General features: G+C 35.9%; 1 protein-coding gene across 1 annotated transcript in view; it reads right to left on the minus strand.

Annotated features, from left to right (window-relative positions):
* The window catches only part of LOC108362864 (uncharacterized), a 64467-nt gene extending 48079 nt beyond the window's left edge, over window positions 1–16388 (minus strand). Inside the window, exons 1-2 of the mRNA XM_017616011.1 lie at window positions 15956–16388; window positions 2793–2946 (exon numbers count right to left, since the gene is read on the minus strand). Of these exons, the coding sequence (XP_017471500.1) occupies window positions 2793–2946; window positions 15956–16104 (303 nt within the window). The 5' untranslated portion in view covers window positions 16105–16388. The remainder of the gene's footprint in view (window positions 1–2792; window positions 2947–15955) is intronic.
* Between the last annotated feature and the right edge of the window lie 2155 nt (window positions 16389–18543).

Raw genomic sequence — 18543 nt, forward strand, 5'->3', positions numbered from 1 at the left:
ACTCGGAACACGCTGGTGGTAGCAGAGGAAGAGGGAGGCCCCCACTGCTATGGAAAGATCAGGTGGAGAAGGACTTGGCTTCACTTGGCGTTTCCAATTGGCGTCAGTTGGCACAGAGGAGAAACGACTGGCGTGCTTTACTGAACTCGGCCAAAATCGCTTATGCGGTTACAGCGCCAGAAAAGAAGAAGAAGAGAACAAAAGTTTATCAACGATTTTTGGCTTCAAGTAGCATTTGCGCTCTGAAATATGTATATTGCTGAATAATGTATGTATGAGTGAAAGCTATCGATAGTGCTTCCAAAACCATCGATGTTTTCGATAGTCAAAAACCATCGATACTATCTAGTTAGGGTTGCCAGATTTTTTATGCGCGAAATCAGTACGTTCGACTTTTTCATGTTAAAAAAATCAGTACTTTTCAGTACATTTTTACTCAAAGCATAATTATGAATGTAAGTAACATATAATAAGANGCTTCCAAAACCATCGATGTTTTCGATAGTCAAAAACCATCGATACTATCTAGTTAGGGTTGCCAGATTTTTTATGCGCGAAATCAGTACGTTCGACTTTTTCATGTTAAAAAAAATCAGTACTTTTCAGTACATTTTTACTCAAAGCATAATTATGAATGTAAGTAACATATAATAAGGGTTTGAAAAACTGTCAGCACAGCAGCAACAGCTCTTTTATTTTTTCCTTTGCGAAGTTGCCGTACAATCAGTAATTCCATACATAAAGTCCACTGTAAAGTTAGTTGCAGCATATTGACATAATTTTCAATGCGATATCTGTAAAAAATTGCAACAAACTTTACAGTGGACTTTATTTTGACTATGACTACGGGCCAATCACTTTAATCCTATTTTTAGCTAATTTAAAAAAGGTAAATTAGATGAAGTCAGTGAACTTCCTATTCTTCTTAAACGGAATCGCTATATCTATAAATTATTTTATACTTTTTAGTTCTTATTGTAATAAAAGAGTGTTTATAGTTTTTTAACTATAATTTTATTTTCTACTTTTTAGTTTTTTGAAATCTTGCAATTAATATTATACTGTCTGTATATTTCTCACTCTGTCCATTTCTTTCAATGTGAAGAAAATTTTCCGCACCCTGCTTTTTAGCTACACTTTTTACCTAACGTGCTAGATTTGACCTTAACAAACAAATTTTTCAATGTATTTCAATTAAATAGGTAAGACACATATTCTGAATATAAACCAAATCGGAGCACAGATGCCGATTTTTCAATTATATACCACATAACTGCCAAAATTTTTTGTGTAGTTATTTCTTTTCATGTAAGCAATATGCATTTGAAATGTGAACTTAATCGGATCATAAATACGGTTTTCCAAATATCTCGACTCCTGCGCCACCTATCAGCAAAATTTTTTGCGAATTTATTTCTTTTCACGCAAGTAATATATGTTCTAAATATGAACCAGATCAGACTATAAATTTGGGTTTTACAAACATCTCGACTCCTGCGCCACCTAGCGGCAACATTTTTTTTTTGATTTATTTCTTTTCATATAAGTAATATATGTTCCAAATATGAACCAAATCAGACTATAAATGCGGGTTTTACAAATATCTCGACTCCTGCGCCACCTAGCGGATTAAGTCATCTTTTATATTGCATTGCCCTCGCGTACTGAGCTAAGTTTGAAGTTTCAAGTCTGTAGCTCATCGGCAAGTTTGTTAAATATTGACTGCAAAGTTCCAGGACATACAAAGATACATACATACATACATACAAGTGAAGTTAAATAAAAGCTTGTAAAAATTAGATAATTTCCATTTTCAGTGTTTAAATAGTCAAAGAATTCTATACATTTCATTTTGAAATTAATTTTAATTTGAATTTCACTTTCAAAAAGTATAATTAAAAAAAAAATAAAAAATTTCTTATTATTAAAATGAAAATTATTTTCGAGATAACTAACAACACTCGACAAAACAATGTCCGCCTTCTTTTTAAATATCTCGACTTTAAGAAAGTCCTAAAGTATTTTGTTTGAACTGAAAATTCAGTACAAATCAGTACAAATTTTGAAAAATCAGGACATTAGCGTACTGATTGAAAAAGTGAATAAAATCAGTACAAGAGTTGAAAAATCAGGACTATACTGATAAAATCAGTACGTCTGGCAACCGTATATCTAGTTTGCAATAGCGCTGCAAAACTATCGATTGTACTATCGATAGTTTTATTTTTGGAAACACATCGATTATTTTCTGGAGATAGTCGATAGTTTCGATAGTGCCAGTGCAGTGAAATTTTATGATCTTTTCTTAAATAAGTCACGATGTAAATTTAACTAAGGAAAATATTTAGAATTTCACGTTTAAGATGTGATATTTATATTTACATATGGGAAATATTTACATTTACATATGTACATATGTATATATTATACACATTTTGTTCGGAGTTGAAGTTTCGCTACATATACAACACGGTATTATACGATACTATCGAAAATATCGATAGTATTTTTCAAACTATCGAATGGCGTCACTACCGATAGTTTTGCAGCTCTAGTTTGAAACAAACATGAAGAAAATGTCTATTATCGATTTTTCGCCATTTACAAATTTTGGTTTTCAACTAATGATCTGATTGATAAAAAAAAATACGAATTTAGTTTTTTGAATTTTTAAAATTTGTAACAATACTGACCCGTTGGTTGTGCTTATAAAATTTTTTATATGAAGTATTTAAAGATACCAAAAGCGGAATGACTGTAACAAAATCTTGGCCGCTGGTCAGTGTACTTACGTTTTCATTAACTACGCGCTGCTTTATCCATTCATTTTCTAAGCTAGTTTCCAATGATACTGAATCCATGCAACGTCTGCGACAGAAGTTTCTGGCTGTCAACCAATCTTCTTCCACGCCTTTCAATTGAGGATCGCGCCAAGAAAAGAAGTAGCTGCAGAAAAGAAAAATGAAGAGAAGTTAAGATTTTTTCAGGGATCAAAAATAATGATTTTTTTTTCATTTGAATGAAATGGTTGCGCAAAATGTCTATCTTTAATTTATTTTGGTCGCGGAACGAATATAAGTGAGAATATCCAATATATCAATGGTTATCAATAACCGTTATCGTATGCTTTTTAGTTATCATACCCAAAAAAAATTTGTCTTATAGAAATTATAATACCGGTTGAAACTAGCACGATATTTTTTATTCTTGTTGTCCCCTTTTGTTTTAGCATATCTAATGAAGGACTAAAACGATAATAAAAGCTAGTCGCTTTTTAAAAATCAAAAATAATAAAATTCGCTTCGCATGAGATTCGAATCGCGGTGCACAGTGATGCTAGGCGACACTCTATCTGTTTGCCAACGCCACATATAAAATCTCGTTGCTTAAGCTGATGCTTGTACCCAAACGAGATTAATCTAGGAACAGTTGAGAGATTAATGGCATAATTTTTTGTAAGGAATGTATAATTCAGTTTTTTTTTTAAACTGCAAGTGCTGAAAAAGCAGGAAACAAGTTTTAGTGATTGCATACATTTCAAAATACTGTTAATTTTTCTGTTTAACTTTCTATCTCTTGAATCATTGTTTCATCACATATACTTACAACTTTCTTATATGCAACAATAATTGTGTAAAGCTTGATTTTAATTAAACATAACTAGTTAAAAAAGATTGAATTAAAGTAACGAAGTGGGATAGTTAAAATAATCCCCTGATGAGATAGTTACTAAAAAAAGATTTCTCAGCCGGCCCCAGGATTCGATCATAGAACTTTCAGAATGGTGATTTGACACTCTGGCCGCATATCTCAAAAGTATTAAATACAATACTCCAACTACATGGATACCTAGCTAACGCGATCTTCTTTCTCCAATTCAAAAATGTTTGTCTAGTGAAAATAGAAAATGAACATACATAAGTCTTGAAAAATTTCCAAATTTTTAAGTCGCAAAAGGGTATTGACGGAAGTAAGAAATGAAAAGTGAGTAGCAGTGGCGGATCCACGGGGGGATTTTGGGGGTTAGAACTTCGTCAACTGAAAAATGTATATCTTTGTGAATATTCATAGATGCTAGACAGTTGAGCCTTTCTTGACATGTCGTATTTCTCAAGTAGGTTTTAATTCTTTTCAAGCCTGAAAAGCTTCGTTCAGGTGTGGCTATTGAAACGGGAAAAAGTGCCAATATACGTAAGATCTTAAAAACATTCCCAAAAGACGTTGTACTAGCTACTTGTAATGCTTCGAGAGCATTTCGAAAATGTTCGTGTGAAACTCGCTTTTTCCCACATTTTTACCTCCAGAAGAAAGTTTTTTTTCGAGCAGTCGATTACTTTTTCATAGAAAGCAAACAATTCTTCAGTTTTTTTTCGTTAAAATCATACTTTGGAAACAAAACACTAAAATTATTTAAAACTGATTTATGGTTTAGGAACCGGCTTTTCAAATGAGCAATATATGTATCGAGGAAGGGAATGTAAAAAGCAATGCGATAGTATGCCTCGGCGTCTCCGGTTTTCACATTAAAGCGATTCTTTTGGCGACTGCTGTATCGCGGTACTTTGATTTCTGTACCTAGGTTGGTGCATACTTCTTCTACGTGTTCGAAAAGCAAATGAAAGTTTTTTTCTGCATCTTGTCGCATTTCTTCAAATTCCTTTAAAGCGTCGTCGGCTAAGCTCATTATCATACTTGTAATTGCCGGCTAGCAAAGCAACAACAATTTATAAAAAAGCAAATGCTTGGCTGTTGTCGCTGTGCTAACAGTTTTTCAAACCCTGATAATTTCTATAGATATTCGCACGATACAAATAATTTTTACGGTATTTTCCCCGTGACAAATAAAAAGTTTTTGACAATTGGAAGAAATACAACTTCGAAAGTCTTTTTTTAAACGATTTTTCATATTGCTACGTTAGAGCTGTTGCCGAGAAACTTATGGATACATATACATATACACAAAAATTGCTCGTTTAAGGTAATTAGAACAAGGGGCAGAATTTCCCGCAAATTTGACAACATCAAGGCGCACGCCACAAATCAGAGGAGAAGCTCGGCCAAACACTAACATATGTGTAAGCGCCAATCTATTATTATTGTTATATGATGATGATGACCCAACTGCTGTTGTTCTTCGACTCCAATGCTTTCAAGAGACTGAGAGACCAGGGCATGAATCACGTAACTTTGAAACGATAGTCGTTCAAACGATGCTGACAAAACGACCTCGTAAAAACACTGATTTATGCATGTGTGTTGCTGTTACGTGTTACTATTACTGTTACGTGAAGCGAAACTGGAATCGAGTTAACATTATTATTTCAAATGTTTTACTAATTCAAAGAGAGGTTTGCTTTTCCATTAAATTATATCACCTGAAAAAGATCAAATGAGATTATAGAACTTAACTTCAGAAATAATAAAATTTATGAAACTAAAATAAAAGTTGATTGACCTTTTTTAATCCAAGTTTAAAAAATCTAAATATACAATCACTAGCTGATAGTCGCAGCAGCCAGAGATAATTTTGATTGTAATAGATATTTTTACAACTAATATAAAAAATGTATACAATGAAATATAATTACTAGGGCGGGTCAATTTGTATTTGGACTATGCGCGTATAGCCCAAAAGAATTATACGTGTAATTCGAAGCAAATTTGCCGAAGAATCCATGGGTCTAAAATCAATTTGGAGTTTGCCAAACTGCGCAAATAGGTTTATTAGCATTTCGCTGTAGCGTCGTAAAGAAAGGCTTATATTCGCAATTTGGCAACTCCACATTGATTTTAGAGCCATTGTTTCATCGGCAAATTCGCTTAGAATTATGCTTTACGCGCATAGTAAAAAAATTTACCCGCCCTGATAATCACACTTTAAATTAGCTCTGATCCAATACTTTTCGTGAAAAATCCCGTAAAACTGGCAAACAGCAAAATTACTCTCTGAAATGAGAGTAAAAAGTGAGTAACAACAAAAAGTACGGGAAAAAAAAAAAAACATTTTTCCCGTAAAAACGTCAACCAGTGATTGCTTGACACTTTTCATGATTTTACCAGAAGAAAAAGTACGGGTAAATCTTGCAACTTCATTCTCTACACAACTTCCTAAAATTCGCTCTCATTTACAGGATTTTGGAACGAGAGCATTTTTCCTGGAACTTCCTGCAAGTTCGGGTAAAATCCTGTAAGTTCATTAAGTACTGGATCAGAGCTATGGTGTATCATCGGACTTATAATTTTATGAGACTATGTCACACTCAATTGTCAATTGTGTAAGCGAAACTTATTATTTTTTAATTCAATGTCAAACCTTCTAAAGTCATTTAATATGTTTTAATAAAATGCCACAGAATTACATATACATATGTAAGCATACTCAATGTTAGTCACCCTGTGACATTCCCACGTTCTAATTCATATACATACATACGTCAAAATTCAGAATGATAGAGAATACAAATCGGTAAAAACCAAAGTAGCGGTATCCCTGATGGCACCACCATTGTTTTTCATTGTGCTGTAAATTTCCTCATCACTACCGAATATTCTGGAAAATTATCTTACCATCATTGGCGAAGAAAATATCGACGAGAGCAGACGTGCCAGACCAAATACAGTGTTGAAACGCGCGCAATTAAGCGTGCCTAGTAGAAGTTCAAATATTTAAGCATTTTATATTGCAATTTATTTTAAATAAACACCAACTACAAGCGTCAATCTACGCCAATCGTCTTATCATTTCTACAGCTTTCAACATTATATTTGGTACGTCTGCGAGGAACAAAATTGAGTCAACACTTGCTGGTACGTCTGCGAGGAACAAAATCGAGTTTGCAAAATTTGTGGTACGTTTTTGAGGAACAGTATTGAGTTTTACAACTTTCGGGTGTGTCACCATGATGCGGGTCTGGAGTTGCATAGTTTCTGGCACGAAACCGGCGCAGTTGTTATAGCTTATTAATACGTCTGCCCGGCATAAGGGGTGCATGTCACGCGAGTCGGATAGTTATTTTCTACGGAGCCGAGTGGTGGAAAGGGTAGCCAGCGAAAGCGAGTCATCGTTTGAAAGTACGATTATGGAGGATTCAGTACGGCTAGCCACAGCGGGTGAAGACCACTTGAACGCTATTATCGCGACTTTAAATGCCTTGCGGGCATCAGTTGAAGAGTTGCGGAACAGAACGCTGGAAAGCCAGAGGGACATCGTGAGGCTACGAGAAGAAATGCAACCACAAAGTGAAGAAAATGTAACTGTACATCCAGCACCAAGCGAGGTAAGACACACAGTTGTGCCAGCCAGATTTGGCGGTAAAATTATACGGCTTGCCAACGTTTAGCTGCAATGCCGAAGAGTGGCCTCTGTTCGTAACCAACTTTAATGAAACTACGCAGGCATTTAGCTACAATAATCGACAAAATTTAATGCGTTTACAAAAGTGCTTGGTGGGGCCAGCAAAAGTAGCAGTGGTATCAATGTTAATTTACCCTGACGACGTGCCAAATGTGTTGAACGAGTTGGAGTTTAGGTTCGGTAGGCCCGACATTTTAGTAAAATAGCAGCTTAGTAAATTACAATAACTCCCGACTATAGTCGATCACAAGCCTGAGCAGATAGTGTCATTTTCTACCAAGGTGCGTAATGTGGTAGCGTTTTTGAAATTGGCGAAGTGTGACCAGCACTTATCGAACGTTTGCTTACTAGAGCAAATGATTTGCCTCCGAACAAGCAGTTCGACTGGGCCAAGCATGTCGCTACGCTGAATAGGTACCCCACAGTAGAAGATTTTTCTGCATGGCTTAGTGACTTGGCTAGAGTTGTTTGTTTGATGCCGGCTGCCAACACAAATATTTACAAGCATAATTGCCGTCTTGTACAGCAGACGTCCAAGCAGCTATTTAAAATTCTTCCGGTTAACCTTTATGGGCCGAATGGTAAATACAAAGTTTTGCAATGTTCGATGAAGGGTCAGCGATCACAATAATAGAAGACGAGACTGCTAAGAGCATTGGGCTTAAGGGTCACCGTCAACCCCTTACGCTCCAGTGGTACAACGACAGGGTCGTGACCGAGGAATCATTCAAGGTAACCTTTGAAATTGTTAGCTGTTGCGATAATACTAGATTTTCATTGAAAATCGTACATACGGTAAAAAATCTGAATTTACCTAAGCAGTCTTTTGCTAAAGAAGATTTCTACCATTTAAGAGACCTGCCATTGCAAGACTACAGCATGGCGAAACCTGTTTTGTTGTTCGGTTTAAATGAAGCATATTTAGGTATCAGCTCGAGTACCGTTCTGGCTGACCATGAAAGTCCGGTGGCTATCAAAACGTCATTGGGTTGGGTGGTGTATGGTCCGACCAAGTTTGTGTCAACGACAGGCTTGCGAATGTTGCACGTGCGAGAATGCCAACAGCTACACCAACTGGTTTTAAACTATTTCGAAACGGATAACTTAGGCATAAGCCCAGTTACAGAGAAGTTCGAGACCGACGCAGAGAAGCAAGCAAACGCTTTATTGAAGTCAACAATGCGGCAATTAGGTAATCGCTACGAGGTCGGGGTTCTGTGGAAAACCTTTCCACCTCAGCTTCCACGCAGCCGAGAGATGGCGGTAAAGCGTTTGTTATCGATTGAAAGGAGGATGAGCCGTGACCAAGAGTTTGCACTCCGGTATAAGCGTGAAATAGCCAAGTATGTGGAAAAAGGGTAAGCCAGAGAGGTAACCGATGAAGAGCTCAATGCGTCAGATCCTCAAATCTGGTATCTGCCGCACTTCGCTGTTTTCAACCCGAATAAACCTACCAAGCTTCGCATAGTTTTCGACGCCGCAGCCTCAGTCAATGGAGTGTGACTGAATTCAGCTTTGCTGAAAGGCCCCGAGCAAGCACAACCGCCACTACGAATATTGTTACAGTTAAGACAAGGGTAGATCGGAGTTGCGGCAGATATCATAGAGATGTTCTCACAAATAAAGGTACGACCGATAGATCAACACGCACAACGGTATTTATGGCGGAACGGGCACTCCAACGAACCTATACAAGAGTATTTGATGACAACGATGATTTTCGGTGCAGTTTGCTCACCGCGTATCGCCGATAGGGATGCAAATTTTCAGAGCCAACATCGATACATCGATATTTCGATGTATCGTAAACATTAACATCGATGCCGAAAAAAATCGCCCTAAAACTACAGATACATCGATATTTTCCGATGTTTCTCTTTTTTAATAAGTATGTTACAGGTACTTCATGATTTGCAGGTTTTTACAGGAAGCTGTTAACGTACGCCACCTTCCATAAGGTTTATTAATGGCGAAAACCGCTTTACTTGTAAAACCTGCAAATCCTGAAATACCTGGAACTGACTTGTTAAAATTTCAAGAAATACCTAGTTTCCATCTAAACTGCTACATTGTTAACATTTCAATGGGTGGTTTTTTGAATTTAATTAGATTTCCTTCCAATGTCATAATAGATTTGCTGTTTACGCGCAGATAATACTTACACTCACCTTAAGTCGTATTGAAATACTGTAACTACGTCATGGAAATCGCCTATGTTCAACGTTGCCGATTGCTTTTATTAAGTGCATGGCTGCCACCACCCGTAATACGCTCACCCAAAAGGGCTCTGTCCCATGGTCAGTAATTATCACGATATTTGGATCGCGATCGATATTGATGGATTGATGGATCGCGCACGAATGCTACATGTTCAATATTTATCGCGTCAGTATTTGCATATTTTTTTTTGCTGAACGCTTATTATGACGCAAGAAACTATTTTTATTTTGTACGTATAATTAACAGATAATGCATTCCACAATTATTTTAAGATTTGTTAAATTTGTTTTGAAAGATTTTAAGCCCCGAGAGTGAAGGCAGGGCCGATGTTTACATTATGAGAGTAAAAGATGTACTGAAGAAATGTATGGATCGCGTTTTGAAAGTGCTACACGTTCAATATTTATTGACGGTATTGCGATCCGCGATCCAGATTTCAAAATTTTTAGAAATTTTGCGATATGGATCACGATCCATCAATACTGCATACTACACCGTCAATAAATATCGCGATACTTGGATCACGTCAATAAATACTGACCGTGTGACAGAGCCCAAAGAATATAACATAAAGATGTGAACGTAATGGCAATTTTGAACCGAAACTAAAGTCGATGTTTAAAACATCGTTAAAATTGACGTCGATATATCGCCAATTTTTCGATGTTGAGTAATTTTCAAATATCGATGGTAAACATCGGTTTTTTACCCGATGTTATCGATGTTTCAGAAACATCGATGCATCGTTTGCATCTCTAATCGCCGAGCGCGTGAAGAATAAAAACGCCGAAAGATTTGAAACAGAATTCCCGAAAGCGGCATTTGCCATAATAAATAACCACTACATGGATGACCTGGTTGCCAGTTTCGATGATGCACACGAAGCCATTACAGTCTGCCAACATATTATAAACATCAATTTGGAAGCAGGTTTCGAATTAAGAGATTTCATATCCAACTGCAGTAACGTAGAGAGAGCGTTGAACAAAACACCACCAACAACGCGTGAATCAATTAACATAACATGGAACGCAGTGAAACCGCCGAAAAGGTCCTCGGCATGTACTGGAACACCAAAGAAGACGCATTCGAGTTCCATACGAAGTTTCATCACGTACCGCAATCAGTGCTTTCTAGTGAGCGAGCTCCTACGAAACGGGAGTTACTCAGCATCGTAACAGCAGTTTTCGACCCATTTGGGCTATTGGCGAATTTCTTAATCTCTTCGAAAATTATGGTGCAAGAAACCTGGAGGCAAGGCGTCAACTGGGACGAAGCTCTTTCTGTAGATCTGACAGCGAAATGGATACCCTGGTGGAAAGAGTTTCAGCGCATCAGAAATTTTCATATTCCATGGTGCTACTCGGCCAATATCTCATGTAGCAGCAACATAGAACTGCACATCTTTGTCGACGCTAGCCAAGTAGCATTTGCAGCAGTTGGTTACTTACGCGTGGTGCACAACGGCGTAGTGGACGTGACTTTCGTAATGGCCAAAACTCGCACCGCCCCTAATCGCTTAATGTCTATTCCTAGACTTGAGTTGCAAGCAGCAGTACTGGGCACCAGATTAAGTAAGATGTTTGTTAGCTACCACGACTTCAATATCAGCCGCATTCTGTTTTGGAGCTACTCGCAGACTGTATTTCAATTGATTTATTCCTCCGAGAGAAAATACAAGGCCTTCGTAGGTCATCGCGTTGCTGAAATCATAAGCGTAACTGTTCCTGAGCAGTGGCGTTGGGTTCCCACTAATAGCAACCCAGCAGACGCAGCTACACGACCGTCAAATCCAACTAGGTTCAATACAGATAACCTCTGCATCAACGGCCCTGAATTCCTTAAGTAGAACGAGCCACTATTGTCGAGCGTCCCGCAGTAATGCTTGAAGAAGTTCAACCTAACCGTCTCTTTTATTGTCAGGCAAGTAAACATTTAATTGATTTTACTACATTTCGTTCATACTTGAAGACAAAACGGATAGTCGCATGGGTGTTACGAGCCAAATTGTTGTTTAATAAAAAGTCAGTCAATATGCGTCTGTCGAATGTACTTACCGCTGCGGAAATTGAAGAAGCAGAAATAATGATCTGTAAAACGGTGCAACAAGAGTGTTTCGCAAGCGAGATTTCGTCGCGTCAGCTTTCAAGACAGAGTGCAGTGTACAGTCTCACACCCTATCTCGACGAAAAGGGTCTTTTGCAATGGTCGCATCGATATGGCAACGTATTTACCTTTCGAGACGCGTCATCCTATTTTATTGCCGGCGAAGCAAATCGTCGCAGAACTATTCGTCAAGCACCATCACGGGAAAGGTCAAACTGTCTTGAATGCAGATTGAGCAAATGGGCAGCTGCCAGCTGACCGCGTTACACCCTATGCACGACCATTTTCTTACACAGGCGTAGACCTCTTTGAGCCTTTTAATGTCGCAATCGGGCGGTGACGAGAGAAGAGGTGGGGTGTTATCTTCACTTGTTTAACTGTAAGAGCAGCGCATATCGAACTAGCCGAGGATCTGTCTACAGACGCATTTATTTTATGCCTAGGAAATTTCATAAGTCGACGGGGGACCCAAGTAAGGATTAGAAGCGACAATGGGACTAATTTCATCGGCGCCCAAAAGGAGTTAAAAAACGCCGAGCAACTATTTGATACAGACCGCATTCAAGAAGAAGCCGCGAACTATAATCAGCCTCATTGCGTATGTCGTAAATTAGGCTAAATTGTACGACTCGTCAACAGTAGCATTGTCTATTGTCGTAATGAAATAAGTAACGACTAAAATCGTCGAAAACTATACAGTGCTGCCAAGTTTTTCCGTTTTAATACACTAGTCGAGTGGAAATTTTAGGCAATGGCGTGGAATTTTCGATACGATTCGACTCTCGAAAAAGACTTGCATTCGACACGACTCTCGCAATGAGGGTGAATATTGAATGGCTATTCAACTGCCCCGCCCATCCCAGTGCAGGCGGTTGCTGGGAGCGTCTTATACGAATTGTTAAATCTCTACTGAACCGAACTCTACGTGAAACAACGCCTAAAGTAGCAACCTTGCAAAGCGTGTTGAGATGACCTTGGCTTGACTTCTAGAAGATCTTGAGGAATCAAGGGCCCTCTATATTCAGATTCAGCACTGAGAAAAACAAACAGATTTTACTTTTATTTTTATTGAATAAATTTCTTGTTCAATTTGACCCTCAAACGACGTCGGATCTGACATAATGGAAGTTAACGGACCTCGGATTCGGGTTCAGCGAGTCTAAAACCCCATATTATTCAATGACCACGAACCTGACGTAATGGGAGCTGACAGACCTCGGACCTCAGCGCATCGAATAACATAGGGATAAAGACGTTTGGTTTAATATGCAGACACNCGGACCTCAGCGCATCGAATAACATAGGGATAAAGACGTTTGGTTTAATAGGTCTTGTTTTTGGAGACCTGTGTAATTAGTATTGAGTTTCATTTTTTGGCTCAACGGAAATAATTATTAGTTGATTTTTTTTGGATCACAAATGACGGTTATTTTATGATTTTTATTTTTTCGCCCAGAGATAATATTTATTATTGGGTTTTATTTTTCCACCTAAAAATAATGATTATGCACAAAATTTAAAAGGCCATAAAGACGCAACCAACTAAAATTTTGACCTGAAAATTTCGGAACTTATCTACATCTATATATAATACGCGAAGGGATTTTTGTCCAGGTCATCAGATCTGTACCGTTGTTCTGGTTTGTACAAATTAGGTGACAAATGAAAGGACTGGGGCTCTAGATGTGCAATAAGGTTCTACCTTTTCGGAAAGAGTCGCCACCTGTTGAACAATTAAACTCTAATTATTTACTAATCAGTGCCATTAGAACCCGCACCGTTTGTTCGATTCTCAAAAATTACGTGTCAAATTAAAGGGCTTGGAATGTAGAGTTGCAATAAGGTTTCACTTTTTCGGAAAGAGTTGCACCCTGTTAAGGATTTAAGCTCAAATTATTAAAAGAGTTAAATCAATTGTTACAATATGGGCATCAACCGAATTGGGTTGCCACAAGTTATATGAAATATTAAAATTGGTTGTCGAATTATAGTTTTAAGAAATATTTAGTTTGACAATTTATAATATTTTTGATGTGTCTGAGGGTTGCCATCAGTTGAAACGGTTAAATTTAAATTATTGAATAACTTAAATGAATTATAAAGAGATTGTTGTCGATCGTAATGGGGTTAAAACCCTTTATTTCTGAGCTATATTTACTGGGGTTGGCACGTGTTTAAAAAATCAAATTGAACTTAGTTCATCAGTTACTTGAAATATTTATGACAACAATTTCATACGAAAGATATTTAAGAAGATTTTAGTTCGAAACTGGTTTTGAATTGAGTTTAATTTAACACAATCTTATGCAATTTTAATATCTGGGTATCAAATCAACGAGTGTTTAGAAATTTGAATTTTGAACGTTTAGAATTTTTTTTGGGTTGCCACCTGTTGAAAAAATTAAATTAAATTATTTAGTAAGTTAACTGCATTGTCCAAATATGGGTATCATTCGAAACGAGTTTCAAAATAATTTATTTCTGATCTGTATTTAAAAGAAATATCTACCACGTCTCTAAAACGTCTCACGATCTAAAATTTTTTTTTGTTGGAAAATGCTTTTAAATAGGCCCACCTGTCTAAAAAGTCGAAGTTTTACTTATACAAGTTAAATGAAATATCGAAATATTAGTGAAAAACGAAAGAGTTTAAGGAAACCTTTAGTTTGGAATACTTTTAATTGCGGTTGCTACCAATTTTTTTTAAGGTCATTATATCTTCATCGTTATTTCGAAATTCCATACTAAGAACTCAAGTTAAATAACTGGGATTGTACATAGATGTGCAATAAGGATTTTGTTTTTTGAAGTTAGGACTTTTTAACGGTATAGAGTGATTGAAAATTTTATGGAAAGAAAAATCGACAACATGCGACACCTCTCTTTACTCAGAAATGTCTTAACATGAATCACTAGGAATATTTTTTGGGGTTTCGAAAAGGTTTTTAAAAAATTAAATTCAATTCAGGCGTTTAAACGCCATGCGGGTTCACTAGTTCCGTTTGTTAGGGTGTCGCTACCTCTAAAAAGGGTGCGTCGGAAATCATACTGGTATACATAGCTCTTGAGTTTTTTGAGTGAAAAAATAAAACTCACTAATAATTATTATCTTTGAACGAAAAAAATATATAAAATAATCATTATTTTTTATCAAAAAATAAATAAAAATAAGATAATAATAATTTCATTTGAGCGAAATATAAAACTCAATTATTAGTTATTATATTTAATCGTTATTGGTTAAAATCGAAAAAAATCATTGTAAATTACAATAGAACATATCGAGCCCTAACCGCCAAAATAACGTAAGCGACATTTTTTTCAAAATTTTCTTTTTGAAGCAGAAATATTCCTAGAGCATCTAGATACATTTCTGCATCAAAAAGAAAATTTTGAAAAAAATTTCGCTTACGTTATTTTGGCGGTTAGGGCTCGATATGAACACAAATACGTGATAGGTTAAATTGTATTACAAGGATCACAACTTCTTGATTTTTTTGGTTAAAATTTAAAAGATAATGATTATTTTACATTCCTGTATAAGAAACTTATTTGTAAGAAACATGAAAAATTATCAGAATTGTTTCATTCTTTTATTAAAAGGACGCGCATAATTTTATAAAGGTAGACAATTCAACATTTTTTTTTTGCTTCATGAGAAAAACGTCACCATGGGTAAAGTGGAGTAGTGTAGTAAGTTTCAAATCGTAGTGGATCTAGTAAACTTCTAACCCTGCTCAGGACTAAGTTTTTTGATTCGCTGAGCAAAGTGGAAATGAGTAAAGTTTCAAACAATGCAAACTCTCATTGAATGGCGACACAAAATAATGATGTATTTTTCTTTGCAAATTTTAGCGCTGCGAATTTTGTATCTGAGAATGGACGGTTTTTATTTTTTTAGTTTAAGTACCATAACTGTGTGTCTAGCATTTTGAAATCAGCACTTTGCATATATAAAGAATTTTATCGAAAATTTGCTATGTTTATAAGGATTTTTAGAGCAAACATAAAATACGTGCGCACAATAAAAGTATGAGAGTTGTACTTCTAATTATCTGTGATTATCCACTGTTCACCCAACAATTTTGTTTCAAACTAAGTCTTAACAAGCCACATTTTTATTTAAAACATTTCTACACTTCTCAATTTGTTAGCACGTATGATTATTTTAAAACCTTATTATGCAATCCTTTATATTCTAATATTTGTAATTTTGTGTTAATTGATTAGATATTTCCTCAGCCACTACGTGCCACTTTTCTATCCATTACTCACCCTTTGCCATCGGGTGTCTTTTCGTGAATAATCCTTTGAGCGCACAATTGTGGATTAGGGGGATCCAACACGCGTCCATTCGAAAATTGTGCAGAGCTTAGACTCACAATGCTAATTAAGCAAATTCCGGCAAATACGAACACTTTCATTTTACCACAGTATTATTTTTTTTTTTCTAAGTAATTTCTATTTACACAACACTTTCGTTTTCGTTTCAGTCAGTCGCGAGCACCACCACAACCGTATTTTTCTAAGTGACATGAAATTTTTTATGCTACCTTGCTTTATATACGACCTGCGGCAGTAAGTCGAATGGTGGTACTGAGTGGATAACTTAGTGAGTGCGTTACTCTGTCACTTGGCCTCCAACAAGTCTTGGCTCGCTCAAATGTTAATTGAGTTTTGAGATTGTTTTGACTGCAGTCGCATGCTTTGCTATGGCCATATTTATTGCTGGTTTGAGAAATTACAACGTGAGGCGACTACCTGACACGTTCATAACATTGAGTGGATTTGCTGGACAGTGTTGGTTGTTTGCGATGATCGGCGGCTCAAAAATATTAATGAGAACACCAAAAATGTGAAAAAGGAAAAACCTAAGTAAACGAAGAAGGAAAGAACGGCTAAGTTTATTTAAGTACGTGATTATCGCTTCTTATTTGTTAAGTTTTTTTTTTAATGCTGAAAAATAGCTACTTGTGTTCATCATCCGGCTCCACACTTGTAAACATTTAGACTTACGTGCGTATATATGTATGTATGTATGTATGTAGATGTCAATATGTGTTGGCTTCCCGTTCAATGTGAGAGTAGAATACCAATTTATTTTAACAAAATTCTTTATGTTAAATGCGTGAGGCAAAATTTACTTTATTCAATAACTCAAAATAAATACATTATAGTTCTTGATACTTCGTTCTATGCCGGTTTAGCACTAGCCGATTTGTTGAACTGCAACAAAATCTCTTTTATATTTCTAATTGCTGTGTTGTTGCATGCAGCAATATATTTTTATATATGTATATGGGTCATTCCATACAATATTTACACCTCAATATTTTTTTTGGGATGCAGTATATTTTTTACATTTTTTATCGAAAAAAATAAGACACCTATTTTTTTATTTCGTCATGATATTCGAAAATCTCGAAAAATTGTTTGCAGTTAATAAACTATTTGTCGGAGAAAATCAGTTAAGGTATCAAAATGTGCGCAATTATCTCGGCTTTCCATGAGAGTGTGAGACAGGTTAAAATAAATTTTGCAATAACAATTGGATTTTTTAATTCTTTATTTTTTTCATTAACTTCATCATGTTTGATTTTTATTTTTTTCAACCTGAATAGTTGTCAGACTTAATCGGGTAAGCTGTAAAAATTTGCGAATGGAAATACCAAAACTGTAGAAGTTACGAGTTTTTTCATACCAGGTTGAAGTTAATGAAAAAAATAAAAAATAAGAAAGTGCCAATTTTTATTGCAAATCAGTTAAGGTATCAAAATGTGCGCAATTACCTCGGCTTTCCATGAGAGTATGAGACAGATCAAAATAAATTTTGCAATAGAAACTGTAATTTTTTTATTTTTTTCATTAACTTCATCATTTTTGATTTTTAATTTTTTCAACCTGAATAGTTGTCACACTTTATCGGGTAAGCTGTAAAAATTTGAGAATGGAGACACCAAAACTTTAGTATGTATAAACTTTACGTACGCAGGTATGAAAAACTCGTAACTTCCACACTTTTGGTGTTTCAATTCTCAAATTTTTACAGCATACTCCAAAAATTTTGACAACTATTCAGGTTGAAAAAATAAAGATCAAACATGATGAAGTTAATAAAAAAATAAAAAATGCGATTTTTTAATGCAAACATTTTTTAATTTTAATCTATCTTACATTCTTATGGAAAGCCGCGCTAATTACGCATATTTACCTTACCTCTACTGATTTTCTCCGACAAATAGTTTATTAATTGCAAACAATTGAAAAAAGATACTTCCCCGTGAGTTAAAAATTTCGGGAGTTTTTTCGAGATTTTCGAATATCATGACGAAATAAAATAATAGGTGTCTTCTTTTTTTCGATAAAGAATGCAAAAAAATATATTTCACCTCCAAAAAAATATTAAGGTGTAAATATTGTATGGGATGACCCATATACATATCTACATACCGTATCTTTAGTATAAATTTGAAGTTGTAATATTGTTTAGCTAAAGCACTTTATTTGGTATTCCTACAAGTGATGAAGCTTGTTGCGAACACCGGAATAAGATTGTTGTAATGATAATAAGGAGGGGCATAAATGACAATATTTTCTTAAATGTGTGGCGTTCAACTTACATATCGTCGTTTAAAGTGCAAAACCGCGTATCAACAAAATGCAAAACCGCTTATCAGCAAAATGCAAAACCGCGTGTGTGAAGTTGTAGAAATTATTTTCTAGAGCGTAAAAACACTCATATTTCAAAATGGTTCTCTTTTTTATAAAGCAATCGCATTTCTGGCTAGTATATTTCAGGACGAATGGATAAGGATTGAGCCAAGAGCTTGTGTGAGCAAATCCAATTTTTGGCAGCCAATGTC

This window comes from Rhagoletis zephyria, unplaced genomic scaffold (genome assembly GCF_001687245.7).
Source record: "Rhagoletis zephyria isolate East Lansing unplaced genomic scaffold, Rhagoletis_zephyria_1.1 Rzeph_scaffold_01126, whole genome shotgun sequence".
NCBI classification, from domain to species: Eukaryota; Metazoa; Arthropoda; class Insecta; order Diptera; family Tephritidae; genus Rhagoletis; species Rhagoletis zephyria.